The following is a 13,675-nucleotide window of genomic DNA, read 5'->3' as shown; positions in this document are numbered from 1 at the left end:
TTCTCTCCTCTCAGCCTCATCTAATTCTTAACTTTCACCCTCAGGACAGTACATTTGGAAAGGCTCTGTGGACCTCAGGCTGGTTTATGAGCACGGCTCTGCCCTCCTGCCTGTCAGAGGGAGGAGGTGCTGGACAGCCCAGTGGGACCTGAGGGAGGTTGGTAGAGTTGTCTTTACTGTTGGTTTCAGGCCCTCCTCTCCACGTGACAGCCCTGGAGATGCAAGCTCCCTCGCCAGCATTGTCTCCCTCACGCCCTCCACCCCAAAAGCCTTGTCTGTGTTTTCCTTGATTGGGACAAAGGTCCTTGTTTTCCAGTGTTCAGTCCTCTGTAATGGAGATTTGCTGCAGGGGGTCATTGAACTGCGTGCAGTGAGAGAGAGGAATGCACGCGGGGGTCATTGGGAAGATTGGAGGAGAACTGCATACAAGTTTGTGTTTTTTTCCCCTCTCTGGCCTCTCACACAAGTTTGTATTTGAAGTTGTGATGTTCTCCCTTATTTTGTTCCCCTCACATGGAGAAAATCTCATCTATGACATGTCGGGACCAGAGGAGGCACCGGTTGTGTTGGCCTGGCCCTCCCAAGCCGATGGTAACCCAGTTCGCAAAGTTGGTCCTGTGACCCATTCCCCGCCAGCGTCCATGCCCCGCCACACCCTGTGGGCCTGTGGCGTCGGGTCACAAATGACTCTCTGTACAAGACAAGTTGTGTATAAGGCAAAGAGGCACTTAGGGTACACAAACAGATTTTAGAGGTAACTTAATAAATTTCTAATGGGTCCCGAACAAGTGTTAATACACGTTCTAGGACTACAAATATACATAGAGACCATCATACCCTTACTGAAAGTACATCAAGAAAATGACACGCTTGAACATGTGAGTGATATGTTCCAATAGGACCCCTCGAAGCTGATGGGGAAAAGGAGCCATTTAGGGTGTGTGGGGGATGGTGGTAACATAGGCCTTGGCCAAGCCATGAATAGAGTTTAAGCCGGGAGAGGGGAACACCTAAGGAAGATCCCAGGGCTTTTAAAGACATGATTGACCGAGTTTGTGCCAGACCAGACTGTACTCCGGCCTCAAGCTCTTAGCCTGACAAAGGGCAGAGAGCAGGATTTTCCCAGCCTCACTCAAAGACACCGCCAGCTTCTTCCTGTCCTTAGCAGCCAGTTCTAGAGCCAAGTAGAAGCAAAACACGCTGGTGCCACGCCCACTGCGCCATCAGTGTTCTCTGGGCCTGGAATGCGCCCTTCTCCCTTCTTTCCATTCTCTGCGCAAACATCACCTCCTTCCTGACCCCCTTCCCTAAAATACTACCCTCTTCTCCTCGAGCCCTTGTCGCTGGTCTGTTTCTCCTCCCTTTCCTAGTACGTGTCTCTCAGGCTATGCTAGATTGTGTAAGTTCCCCAGAGGCAGAGCCTGGGAGTGGTCTTCCAAGGTGCCCACAGATGTGCCGACCAAACGACAGGTGCCCCGGCACATACTGGTTGGATGGTCCATGCAGTGAAGAAGAGCATGGTCTAGAAGCATCTTGACAGCGCCTCCTACAGCTTCTGCAAATGTTCAACAGCTTCTGTGCTCAGATCTTCACCCCTCCTCACCGAAGGCATGCTGCTAGGTCAGAGCCAGCCTGGCCAACAGGCAGAGCAGGAGCCCTGTGAACAGTGTGTGCTCTACGTTCGCACATTCCTCGGTCCCTGCAGGCAGGCACGAGCTGAGTAATCTCGAGAAGACTTTGCCCATTAATTGGGGACACATACTTCGTATGTGATCAGGTTCGTTAAGAACAGGTCGTGATGGCGCAAGGGCGGGGCGGGGGTGGGTATGAGGCAAGGGGGCAGTGCTGTTCCCCTTCAGTGTCTTCCCTGTGGGCAGGTTGCCTGGCTCATGAGTTTTCAAGTTCAGGCCCACAGCAGCAGCTCCGGAGGCTCCTGCCTGGTCCGGGGTCCTGAGCGTCAGAGCCATTGTCTGTGTGCTGCTGTGGCACAGAATGACCTGTGTGCCCACAACAGATCCCAGCCTGACTCAGGAGTGCCTTTCCATGCTGTCTTGACTTTTTTCACAGCAAAAAGCAGTTTGCATTTTTTTTTAAAGGGAGTTTCAGTTTCATTTCTGTTGCTAGGGCCAAAACAGAGAGAGCTCTCATTCCTGACAACAAATCCTCAATCAGCAGAGGGGGTGTGTTCTGGATATAAGCCGCAGAATGGCTGGGCGGGGAGGAAAAGTGAAAACGTACAAAGCCCTAGTTTTGTTTTTACCAGGCCTCCCTGAGAAACATCTGGCATTATTATGCAGGCAAGATCAGTAGATTCGGCACTTGCTAGGAACTTGGTATCTTTGTAATCGGCTAGGTCCTGACTTCCCAGAGCCCTCATGCCTGCCTTTGGAGGTGTTCCCTGGGAAAGCAGCTTGCCTCTAACCCTCCGACTCTGTTCCGGAGCGGCAAGCTCTCAAAGGTCTGATTCTCTGCCACCAGTTGGGGTTGCAATTTGGGTGAAGCACCCTCCCAGGAAAGCCTCGCAGCCCCAAGTGGGTGGACCACAGGCATCACAGGTGTGGCTCCCTTCTGGGAGCTGGTAGGGAAGTCAGTTTCCGACCTCCGCTCCAGACCTACTCAATGAGAATTTGCATTTAAAAGAGATAGCTGGTGGGGCACCTGGGTGGCTCAGTGGGTTAAATGCTCTGCCCTGGGCTCAGGTCATGATCCCAGGGTTCTGGGATCAAGCCCCACATTGGGCTCTCTTCTCTGCTTGGTGGGGAGCCTGCTTCCGCCCCACCCCCGCCTCTCTGCCTGCTTGTGATCTCTGTCGAATAAATGAATGAAATCTTTAAAAGTAAAATAATAAAAAACAAATAAAAGAGATAGCTGGGTCATAGGGCTGCACTTTAAGGTTCGGTCCCCAAAAGATGTAAAATAGAAGTGTATCTGTACTACCCCTTTCACTGCTAATGAGTAGAGTGTGCTGTTTAGTTATGCTGTAGCTCGCTATTATCCCTGCTTACTGAACTGAACGTTCCTGCAACTGAATGGGCTGCCACCGGCCAGTTTTAAAGATGAAATTCAACTCAGTGAAAGGCGCCCTTAAACTCAACTGCTTGAAATTAGAGTGGGCCCTGCCTGAGATTTAGTCCCTTTCGTGGAACGCAGAGCTGCCTACCTGTGATTTTAGGCACCACTGTTTACAAGAGGAAAGGATTTCTAGTCTCACTTCATGTTGGAAACTGGTGCTTCTAGTTTTTCCAAACAATAGAAGTGTCTTTGCTCAGAGAACAGCACCAACTTGAAAATAAAGCGATCAGGGATTTAAGTGGGGCCCATTGGCTCCTTTTAGTAATTTTATGCCAAGAGGGGCAAAGATCTGAGTGCTAGATTTCAGAAACAGTGCCCAAGCAGCCAGGAAATCGTTGGTAATGATGAGAAACTCCCCAAGTTTGTATTGGAGACAAAAAAAAGCTTTTGTGTGTCTACTGAAACGCTTGTGTTCAGCTTTTATTTATAAATAAGAGACATGTGCCCATGTCCTCTACCTAATATGATTAACAGGTGCCATTCTGTACCAAATATGTAATTTATGGTCCCCTATGTCCAGTGTGAGGTAGCCCAGGAATGGAGCAGTAAGTCTGTTCAATCCCACCTGGCTTCTAGGAGAGAAACTGCAGTGACCTCAACTTTCACACCAAAAATAAGCAATCAAGAAAATCCTATGTACACCTGAAGAAATGTAAACAAGAGTTAATCAAGTTATTCCATAAAAGCCACAAGAGTTCCTGGCGTTTGCATGGCTCTACGTTTATTTTAAGAGCTTCAATCAAACATAGCCAGTATATTGGTCTCTTGAGAGTCTGCAGGAGAATAAGTTATACAACGGAAAACAAAAAACATTATATTGATGTAAGGTTCACTGGCATTTCCGGATACTGTTTCAAGGTGTTAACATGGTTTTTGAGCCTCTCTTTGCTGATTTTGGCTTTTTGTCACGGTCCTGTGTCAACACGATGCAAAGGCGCCCTTTTTAGATCTCCTTCAGCTTCAAGTATGAAAATCCCAGTCACTCTGTAAGAAGATCCTCATCCCTCTGGGGAGGAAAACTAAATTTTACATAAAGAAAAGCAAAGCCAAGCTGACCTAATCGCCCAGAGTCTGGCTGAGTCACAAGAAAGGAAGATCACCCTCCAAACCAGTTCCAGGAACCTGTCCAGGGTTTCGGACGCCGAGCCAGGTGTTTCCAGCCGCAAGGTACCGGGCAAGTTCAAGGCTGGACGTGGTGGGGGCGAGTCCTTCGAGTCCTCTTCCCAGGCCTGGGAGAGGAAGGGGGCGCCGTCTACAGGTCGGAGTCGCAGGGCAGCGAGGCCTGGCAGGACCGGGTGCTGCCCAAGGAGTCGCGGGGGGAGCGGGCGTCCTCCCCGTGGAGCACGTCTATCCGGTTGCTGTAGGCGGCGGGCTGCGGCCGCGGCATGGGGAAGCCGGCCTTGGGCTGGCGGGCGGCGCTGGGGTTGGCCGGCGGCGGCCGGTGCTGGCCGTCGCTGTAGTACTTGATGGCGGGCGGCAGCGCGGGCTCCGGCCAGTCGACCTGCACCGTGCTGATGCTGGGCCGGCGCGGGCCGCCCGCGGGCTTCTTGCGGCGGCGGCGGCAGCGCTCCTCGCACCAGGGCGCGAAGCTGAGCGCCAGCGAGAAGCCGCCCAGCAGCAGCAGGCAGCTGCCCAGGTAGCCCAGCACCAGGCTGTAGCTGACGTGCAGCGTGACCGGGCTGTCGTCGGCGGGCAGGACCCTGCGGTCCGCCAAGGAGTGGTTGTACCAGGAGACCGGGATGAGGCTGAGCAGGCCGGCGGCGAAGAGCACCGCGCCCGAGAGGCCGGCCAGCGCGAAGCGCGGCTCCTCCTGCCAGCAGCGCACGCCCAGCGACGCCAGCAGCAGCCCCAGGGCCGTGGTGGCCAGCGACGTGACCATGAGGGCCCGCGCCACGCGCACCGGCTCGGCGTCGAAGTAGCCCCACAGGTCCGGCTGGTTGCACTGGCGCTCGCGGCTGCTCTGCTCGCGGCACATGTCCCACAGGCCCTGGTACAGCTCCACGTCCACCGGCTGGTTGAGGAAGCCCTTCACCAGCCGCCAGCCGGGCGCCAGCGTGGCCGTCAGGTTGAGCAGCAGCCCGCAGGGCGCGAGCACCATGCCCAGCGTCATCACCACCGGCGTCCGCATCCCGCGCCCCAGTCGGCGCGACCGTCCCCTCTCGGCCGCGGGCCTCCGCGGGCCCTCCGCGCGTCCCCGCCGCTCCGGCCTCCCGCGCGGCCGCCGGCCCCAATCGAAACCGGTTCGCTGGAGCGTCTGGCCGAGACTGCGGCCCGAGGTGCGGGCGCCCGGGGGCGGCCGGCGGGGCCCAGCCCGCCCGGGTGGGAGGGGCGGGGGTGCGAGCCGAAGGCGGAGGGGGCAGCTCGCGCGCGGCGGGCTCGGGGCCGCGTCCACACCCCGCCGCGCCGCCCGGCTCTCCGGGACCGAGCAAAGGTCGCCCCGCCCCCCTGCTCGTCGCGCGGCCCCGCGGCCCCGCCGGCCCTGGGCTGGGGGAGGAGGCGGACCCGTGGGCGGCGCCGCCCCGACAGCCGCACCTGGCTCGGGGGCCGCGCCACCGCCCTCCCGCGCGGCGCACTCGGGTTCGTCGCGGTCCCTGCGGTCCCCGCCCGTCCGCCCGGCGGGGCCGGCCTCTCCCCGCTCCACTCCCGGCGGGTCCGACGTCCGCTCGCAGTTCTGGGCTGTTGACTGTCGGCCACCGGCGGCCGAGCGGGCGGCGCCAGCGCTCCTCCGTGGGCCGCGGGGATGCGCCGGGCAGGTGTGCGCCGAGGGTCCCCGTCCCGGGATGCGGCGCTTCGGTGGCCTCAGAAACCGTGTTCAGCGTGCTGAGTAAAAGCCCCACACTGCAGTTTCAGTTCCACTCAAAAAAATCAAAGGGAGTATTTTTCTGGGATGAAGGGTTTCAGAGGATTCTAATTATTATTATTATTCCCATGGAAAAGTTTGAAGAGGCCAAAAAAAGGAGCAGTGTTACTGGGCGTCCTGTGCGGCACACTTTTCAGTTGTGTCTAACCATTTAGGGTCCTGTGTCCGTTTCTCGTCCTTGAGCCGCTTTATACCTCTGTCGATTGTTGAAAGCCTATAGTACTGTCGGTGACTTTTGTTCATAAAGATACAGATTGGGGCCCCTGGGTGACTCAGCGGGTTGGGCCTCTGACTCACGATTCCCGCTGGGGTGCTGGTGTCCTGTTGCGGGATCAAGCCCAGCCTGGGGCTCTGCGCTCAGCGGGCTGTCTGCTTGGGTCTCTCTCTCTCTCTCTCTGTGTCTCTCTCCCCCTCTGCCCTTACCCCTTACATTCTCCTCCCTTTCTCTCTAAAAGAAATAAATAAATCTTTAAAAAAAAAAAAAAAGAAAGAAATGCAAATGAGCTTGTGTCAGTAGAACCGAAATGATGATTGCCAATGGATACTGACCAATTTGACGTTGATTTGTAAATCTCTCAGCTGTGTACCTGTAAATGTGCATTCTTCTTTGAACTGGCCCTAACGTCGTACTCCTTGACTTATTAACAATGAGTTAAATAAAATCTTTGGCATGTGTTCATTTTATACTTGTGTGAGAGTCATGATTTTACATTCTTCAAAGTATTTTTCTCATTTTCCATACTTCTTACAGTGGAAGTGTATTACCTTTATAATTGGTTAAAATGAAAACTATTTCTAAAATCAAAGTTAAGTGTTGATTTGGAAATAATTTTAAACATTCTAGAGTGAATAATAACCAGGTATAGGAATCAAAGGAATATCTTTGTCATTAAAAATTTTCTTAAATTATAGTAAAATACACATGGCATGGAATTTATTGTCTCAGCCGTTTTCAAGTGTACAGCCCATTGACATTAAGCACATTCATGCTGTTGTGCTACCTTCGCCAATGTCCATCTCTCAAAGTTTTGTATTTTCGTAAACTGAAACTCAACCCATTGACCAATAACTCCCCATTCTGCCACCACTCCTCATGCTTCCAGCCCCTGGCGACCACCATCCCCCTTTCTGTCTCTGTGAACTTGGGTCCTCGAGATACTTCATCTAAGTGAAATCATATAGTATTTTTGAGGCTTATTTCACTTAGATAATATTCCCAAGGTTCCTCTGTGTTCTACTATGTATCAGAATGTTCTTCCTTTGTTTATCCATTCATCCTTGGATGCACGCTTTGATTGCTCCCCCCTTTTGAGTTGCTGCGTGGGTGAGTAGATGACATGTCAGAGCCTTGAGTCAAAAAGTCATGCTCCTCGGGGCACCTGGGTGGCTCAGTGGGTTAAGCCCCTGCCTGCGGCTCAGGTCATGGTCTCGGGTTTGGGATCGAGCCCCGGGTCGGGCTCTCTGCTCAGTGGGGAGCCTGCTTTCCCCCTCTCTCTGCCTGTTTATGATCTCTCTCTCTGTCAAATAAATAAATAAAATCTTCAGAAAAAAAAAAAAAAGTTACGCTCCCTAAGCAGAATCTACAAGCTTCAGCCATCTTTGTCTCCAATCAGTACCAGTGACTTTGATAATGAACACAGTACCGGTTACTAATGCTCTATCACTGGTGCAGTCATTCCTGTCTGAGATTTGTGAATTGGCTAGAATAGAAGCAAGGCATTCTCGGCCTTCCAGGAACAGAGTATTAGAATCTAGATACCCAATACCCACAAGAATGCAGCCCCGCCATGATTTATAAATGACCCTGTGTGTAGCGGCTGCCTCAGAGAAGCCCATCTCTCTTGACCCCAGCCAGAGGGTTAGCTAATCCTGCTCTAGAATATTGCCTCCAGGGAACTTTCCTGACAGCTGCTCTTGGAGCCCCTCAATGGACGGAGAGAACTGAGACTTCATCAAACTTACGAAACCTATCGAAAGACTCTTTTTGCCCCTGCTTGCTAATGTGTTGTTGATGAATGTGTTCTGAAATTTGATCTAAGACACCCTGAGATTGCATATTGGAAGTTACTGACCTTTATATATATATATATATATATATATATATATATATATATATTTTTTTTTTTTTTTTTTAAGATTTATTTGTTGGACAGATAGAGATTACAAGTAGGCAGAGAGGCAGGCAGAGAGAGAGAAGGAAGCAGGCTCCCAGCTAAGCAGAGAGCCCGATGCGGGGCTCGATCCCAGGACCCTGGGATCATGACCTGAGCTGAAGGCAGAGGCTTTAACCCACTGAGCCACCCAGGCGCCCCAACCTTTATATTTTTAATGAGGTATAAATGACATACAACGAAGTGCACACATTACGTATTCTAAGTTTTGGTATATACATAACACCTGCGAAGTGATCACCACAGTCAGGATGGTAAACACACCCATCGCCTACAAAAGTTTCTTTCTACCCTTGGTAATCCTCCCTCTCTTCGCCCCCTGCCACCGTCCCCCCATCCCCAGGCAACCACTGATCTGCTTTCTGTCAGTATAGATTGGTTTGCGTTTTCTAGAACTTTGTAGGAGTGCAATCACACAATATAGATCACCCACAAGAGACCATCAGCATGCCTTCCCGGGGCCAGGAGCCCCCTCATTTGTCTGAACTCAAGATCGCCTGCGGCCATCACTTAGGGAAAACACAGATTCCTACTGAATGGGATTCCCCAGGGTAGTGTGATGGAATCTGTGGGTTTGCAAGCCCTCGGGGGATTCCTAGGTCTAGGGAAGTCTGGAATACAAAGCCAGTGTAGCCGAAAACAATCGAACCCCCCCTCAGCTCTAAGAGGACATTTTTGCTTTTGAACAGTGTTTCACAGATGAATATACTGTTGTTTAGAACCCAGAGAGACTTGGGGAAGACTTTACAGGATCTGAGTCCTCTCCCCACATGGATTCCTGCGTGGAATGAAGGAAGCCCAGGCCCTGTGACCTGGGAGGAGGAGGACTGGAATCCTCTCTGTTCTGTCCCCTAAATCTGTCTCCTGCCCTTGCACTGTCTCCTTCTTGCCTTTTGCCTCTCCCTCAACCCAGGACATCCTATCATCTTCCCCCTAGACTGGTTTCTAAGTAGCTTCCTACACTCACACTTTCTCTGTCCCTTTGTCTTAGCCACCCAGGCCCTCAGAACTGACGTTGTAAAACTGAAACTGAATCTTGTGCTTACATTAACTTCTGCCTTAAAAAAACATTTTTTTTTTTTTTTGAGAGCACGTGCAGGGGGCAGGGCAGAGAGAGAGAGAGAGAAAGAGAGAGAGAATATCAAGTGAGCTCCACGCCCAGTGTGCATCCTGACTTGGGACTCGATCTCAAGACCCTGAGATCATGACCTGAGCTGAAATCAAGAGTCAGACACTGAACCAAGCCACTCAGGCGCTCTTACATTAATCTCTTTTCAGGCCGCCTACAGCCCGGCCCCAGCCACCCACTCCTGCCACCTCCCCTTCACACCATTACCCCCCAAACCTGGATTTTTTTCCTCATTCCCCCCCCCCAAAGTGTTGCGCTCCCTTTCATCCCTAGATCTTTGATATGCTGTTTCTTTTTCCGGAACCCCGCCTTCCTTTTCCGGACCCCAAGGCACCCTTCAGATCTTTGCTTTAAATACTCTTTTCTCTGGGAGGGCGTCTCGGTCTCCCGGACTGAGTTCTGGTTTCTCCGGCCGCAGTTCCTCATTATTTGAACCACCTGGTTGTCCGGCGAGGTTGTAAAACCTTCGAGGGCAGAGGTAATGTTTGTCTTGTTCTCCTCTGGCCCGAAATCCATCTGAGGGCCTGACCACAGTAGCCACTTAGCAACCCGATCGTCTTCTTCTGCCCGCATTCTTCCACAGGGTACCCACAGGCTTGTCTCCCAGACGACCGCCTGGCCAAACCAGGTGGTTACCGCATCTCCGCGAACGGGTTCGTTTGGTGGTTGTATGAGCGCTTGCTTTTCTCAGCATGGAAACCAGTGGCATATAGGCCAGCTCCGGGTGTTTCTGACAGAGCAGGGTAGCCCTGGGGGGACGGGGTCACTTTCTACGGTAGTAAGAGAAAGAGAAGATTGCACTCTGTAGTGTCTAACTGCAGACCTGCATCACCCTGTCTCTGTTCCACGGACTTCCAAGTTCATTGTAAGGCTCAGTGAGAAACAGCACAAATCCTAGTGCGGCAGGAGGGAATTGTTGCTGAGATCGTACCTGTCCGTGAAAGCTGATCCCAGGGCCCTAGACTAGCTTTCTTTTCTGAAGACAGGTCCTATGGTAAGACAAGAATGTATTCACAGTGACCTAGGTTTCCAGACGAATAGTGAGCTCCCAGCCACTAATTCTAAAGGGACAAAGTCTCAGTCCCCTGTTAGCCCTCACAGGTCGGTCACAGGTAACACTGAGCACATAGTTCCAATCTTCTGCAGTGACATCATCCTGGAAGTCACGTGACAAACTTCCGGGGGCCCAGACGGGCCCACCCCATCAGTGCGCTCTTGTGAGGTGTCCTCAGTGTCATTCTGCAAGTGTCATTTTACTCCGCACAGAGAAGGCCCTAAACACTGTCGCTAGGCTTTCAGTGGCAAATTCAGTAGGTTATAGAATAAAAAATAAATTATAAAAAACTAAACTATGATCATTCTTTGTTTCCTTCTCTATTTTTAAAAAATATTTTATTTATTTATTTGACAGCCAGAGATCACAAGTAGGCAGAGAGGCAGGCGGGGGCGGGGGGGACGCAGGCTCCCTGCTGAGCAGAGAGCCCGATGCGGGGCTCGATCCCAGGACCCTGAGATCATGACCTGAGCCGAAGGCAGCGGCTTAACCCACTGAGCCACCCAGGCACCCCTCCTTCTCTATTTTAAAACAGCATTAAAGCAGCTAGAACTAATATAGCATTAGCTTTCCTCGTTGACAAATAGCCCGACAGTGCTTTTGCTAGCCTTTGTATTATATTATTTTAAAAATCACTTTTTTATTATTATAAAAAATAACTCTTGATCTCTAACTTAAAGGAGCACCCAGTCAGCTCAGTATCACATCACCCTAATTTATTTCCTTTATGGAACTTATTGCTACCCCAAATAATTTTTTATTAATGATGTATTGACCTATTCATAGTCCATTTCTCCCACTGCACTATTAAATTCCAAACACTAGGGACCTTGCTGGTCTTGTTTGTGGCTGTATTTTGGCACCTAGAATATTCCTGGCTCATAGTAGGTACTCAGTTGTTGCAGTATGTAAATATATACTAAATTGATTAAAGAAGTTTTATAAAATTTCCACACAATAACACATAATGAAGTTACAGCTTACATCACTTTATTTTTTAAAAGATTCCTTTATGGGGCACCTGGGTGGCTCAGTGGGTTAAGCGTCTGCCTTCAGCTTGGGTCATGATCCTGGGGTCCTGGGATCAAGTCCTGCATCAGGATCCCTCCTCAGAGGGAAGTCTGGTTCTCCTTCTCCTCTCCTTACTCTCTCTCACTCTCAAATATATACATAAAATCTTTAAAAGAAAAGATTCATTTATTTATTTTAGAGGTGGAGGGACAGAGGGACAGAGAGACTCCTCACAGAGTGCAGAGCCCGATGTGGGGCTCGATCCCACCACCCAGAGATCATAATCTGAGCTTAAATCAAGTGTGAGGCGCTTAACTGACTAAGCCACCCAGGTGTCCCACACCGTATATCTTAAAAAACAAAACAAAAAAACCAAAAAATCAAAAACAAAACAGGGGTACCTGGGTGGCTCAGTGGATTAAGCCTCTGTCTTTGGCTCAGGTCATGGTCTCAGGGTCCTGGGATCGAGTCCCTCATTGTGTTCTCTGCTCAGCAGGGAGCCTGCTTCCTTCTCTCTCTCTCTCTCTGCCTGCCTCTCTGCCTACTTGTGATCTCTGTCTGTCAAATAAATAAATACAATCTTTAAAAAAAATACCATGTTCTTAATTGTGGTGAACACTTATACTCATGAATATTAAGAAACATGTTCTCTCTTTTTCTTCCGGGAACTCTGAATACACTTTCTTGCGGTTGCTAAGCAGGTAATAAATTCTCTGAATGACCCAATGTTGTGTTTACCATATTGTGCTACGTCTGAGTACGTGTGGGAAATGCACTGAACCCAGAAACAGGCAAAAAGGCTATACTGCGAGTCCATAGGCTTCAATTAAGGAGTTTATGTTAGATTAAAGGGGAAATTTTAGTCTAAAGATTAAAAAGTATTGTGCCTTTAAAGGGGACTAAAGGGAACTAAATCCATAGGATTTATCAGGGCAAAGTAAAAGGTAATAAATGTAGCAAGCAGTTGTTTCTCCTCATGGATCCTTTGGACTTGGTAATGAAAAAGAAGTATAAGAAAACATACCGTCCTCCTTACTTCCAGAGTGAAGATAAGCCCCCTTGTCTGGATGGTTGTAGATTTTCCACCCCTGCCCCTTGTCACTAAGAGGAGAAAGCACTGTAGACTGTGCCGGAAAGTTCTCTGTCCGGTCTTGCTCTGTTCAGAGTTCCGTTTCCCATTAACAGACAGAGGCTGGGGGCGCCTGGTGGCTCAGTGGGTTAAAGCCTCTGCTTTCGGCTCAGGTCATGGTCCCAGGGTCCTGGGATAGAGCCCCACATCGGGCTCTCTGCTCAGCAGGGAGCCTGCTTCCTCCTCTCTCTCTCTGCCTGCCTCTCTTCGTACTTGTGATCTCTATCAAATTAAAAAAAAAAAAAAAAAACAAAACAAAACAGACAGAGGCTGGGGGGAATTTCACTGAAACAACCTGAGGATGAGAAACAGAGGGGTTTTCTATCCCAGCCACGGGAGAGTGATTTCACAAGCACATCACTGGGAAACCTGCAGACTAGTCTTATTACTCTCTTCCTGGCTGGTGTGGGATTTGATTAATCTAGTAGCTGGCAGACGAATGCCGTACCATAGCACAGTTTCTCAGCAGAAGCTTTTGAGAAAGACCCTTCTCCCCAGCCCAGCCTTCTTTTCCACCTCCGTGTTGTAGAAGCAATTCCAGGCGGAACCTGTTCAACTCGTAGAACTCGTCCGTTGTTTGCGAAGCTTGATGCCATCAGCCAGGCATTTTATCAGGTTTTCGGTTCCACTGGATCAATATCCGCACATGATGTTAACGACTGGCAGGGCGCCCTCCAGCTCCTGACCCTGCTCCACACCAGAAAGACCCAGACGAGAACCAGCCACAGAGAAACAGGCAAGGCCCGCAGGGTGTGTGCAGGAAACACATGCGGGGTGGGCAGCACCGCGAGAAGGTGCTCCAGCCTCCTTATCGTCCTGCTGTGGATTCAGAGGTGCGGAGGGAAGTGACTTTCAGACCTGTGGAGGGAAGATACTTAGTTCCTGCTTTGACTGATTGATGTGCCTGTAAGACCAGCGCCTCCGCTTTGTTTGCCTCTGGGCGGGTTCAGTTCCCTGAATCTTAACTTATAAAGCAGAGCAGTTAGTTTCTACTCAACCAGGTGGTTACAGAGATGAATGAATTAGCCTTTGCGGGGTTTCCAAAATACAATAAAGATGGGAAGCTGTAAGTCTCGAGGGCATAGCAGAGAGCAGGTGCTCAGGTTGATGATGTGGTAGGACTTGAAATAAAAGGCACGTTTAGGTAGATCCAGGGTTCCGTAGCCAGAAGATCAAGAGCCAGCACGTGACCATGGCCGTGAAACCAGTGCATCCAATCTCCAAATCCAGGCAGCATTAGCGACAACCT

At 50.6% G+C, this 13,675-nt stretch overlaps 1 protein-coding gene across 1 annotated transcript; it reads right to left on the bottom strand.

Moving 5' to 3' along the window:
* Window positions 1-3,771: 3,771 nt before the first annotated feature.
* Window positions 3,772-5,359, bottom strand: CLDN23 (claudin 23). The gene has a single exon (XM_045998495.1). It carries the CDS (start codon window positions 5,198-5,200, stop codon window positions 4,325-4,327), a length of 876 nt encoding a protein of 291 aa, XP_045854451.1. The 5' UTR covers window positions 5,201-5,359; the 3' UTR covers window positions 3,772-4,324.
* Window positions 5,360-13,675: the final 8,316 nt, after the last annotated feature.

The sequence above is a fragment of the Meles meles genome, chromosome 2, assembly GCF_922984935.1.
Source record: "Meles meles chromosome 2, mMelMel3.1 paternal haplotype, whole genome shotgun sequence".
Classification (NCBI taxonomy): Eukaryota; Metazoa; Chordata; class Mammalia; order Carnivora; family Mustelidae; genus Meles; species Meles meles.
Note: the sequence above shows the minus strand (reverse complement) of the source record. Positions and strands in the feature narration are given on the sequence as shown.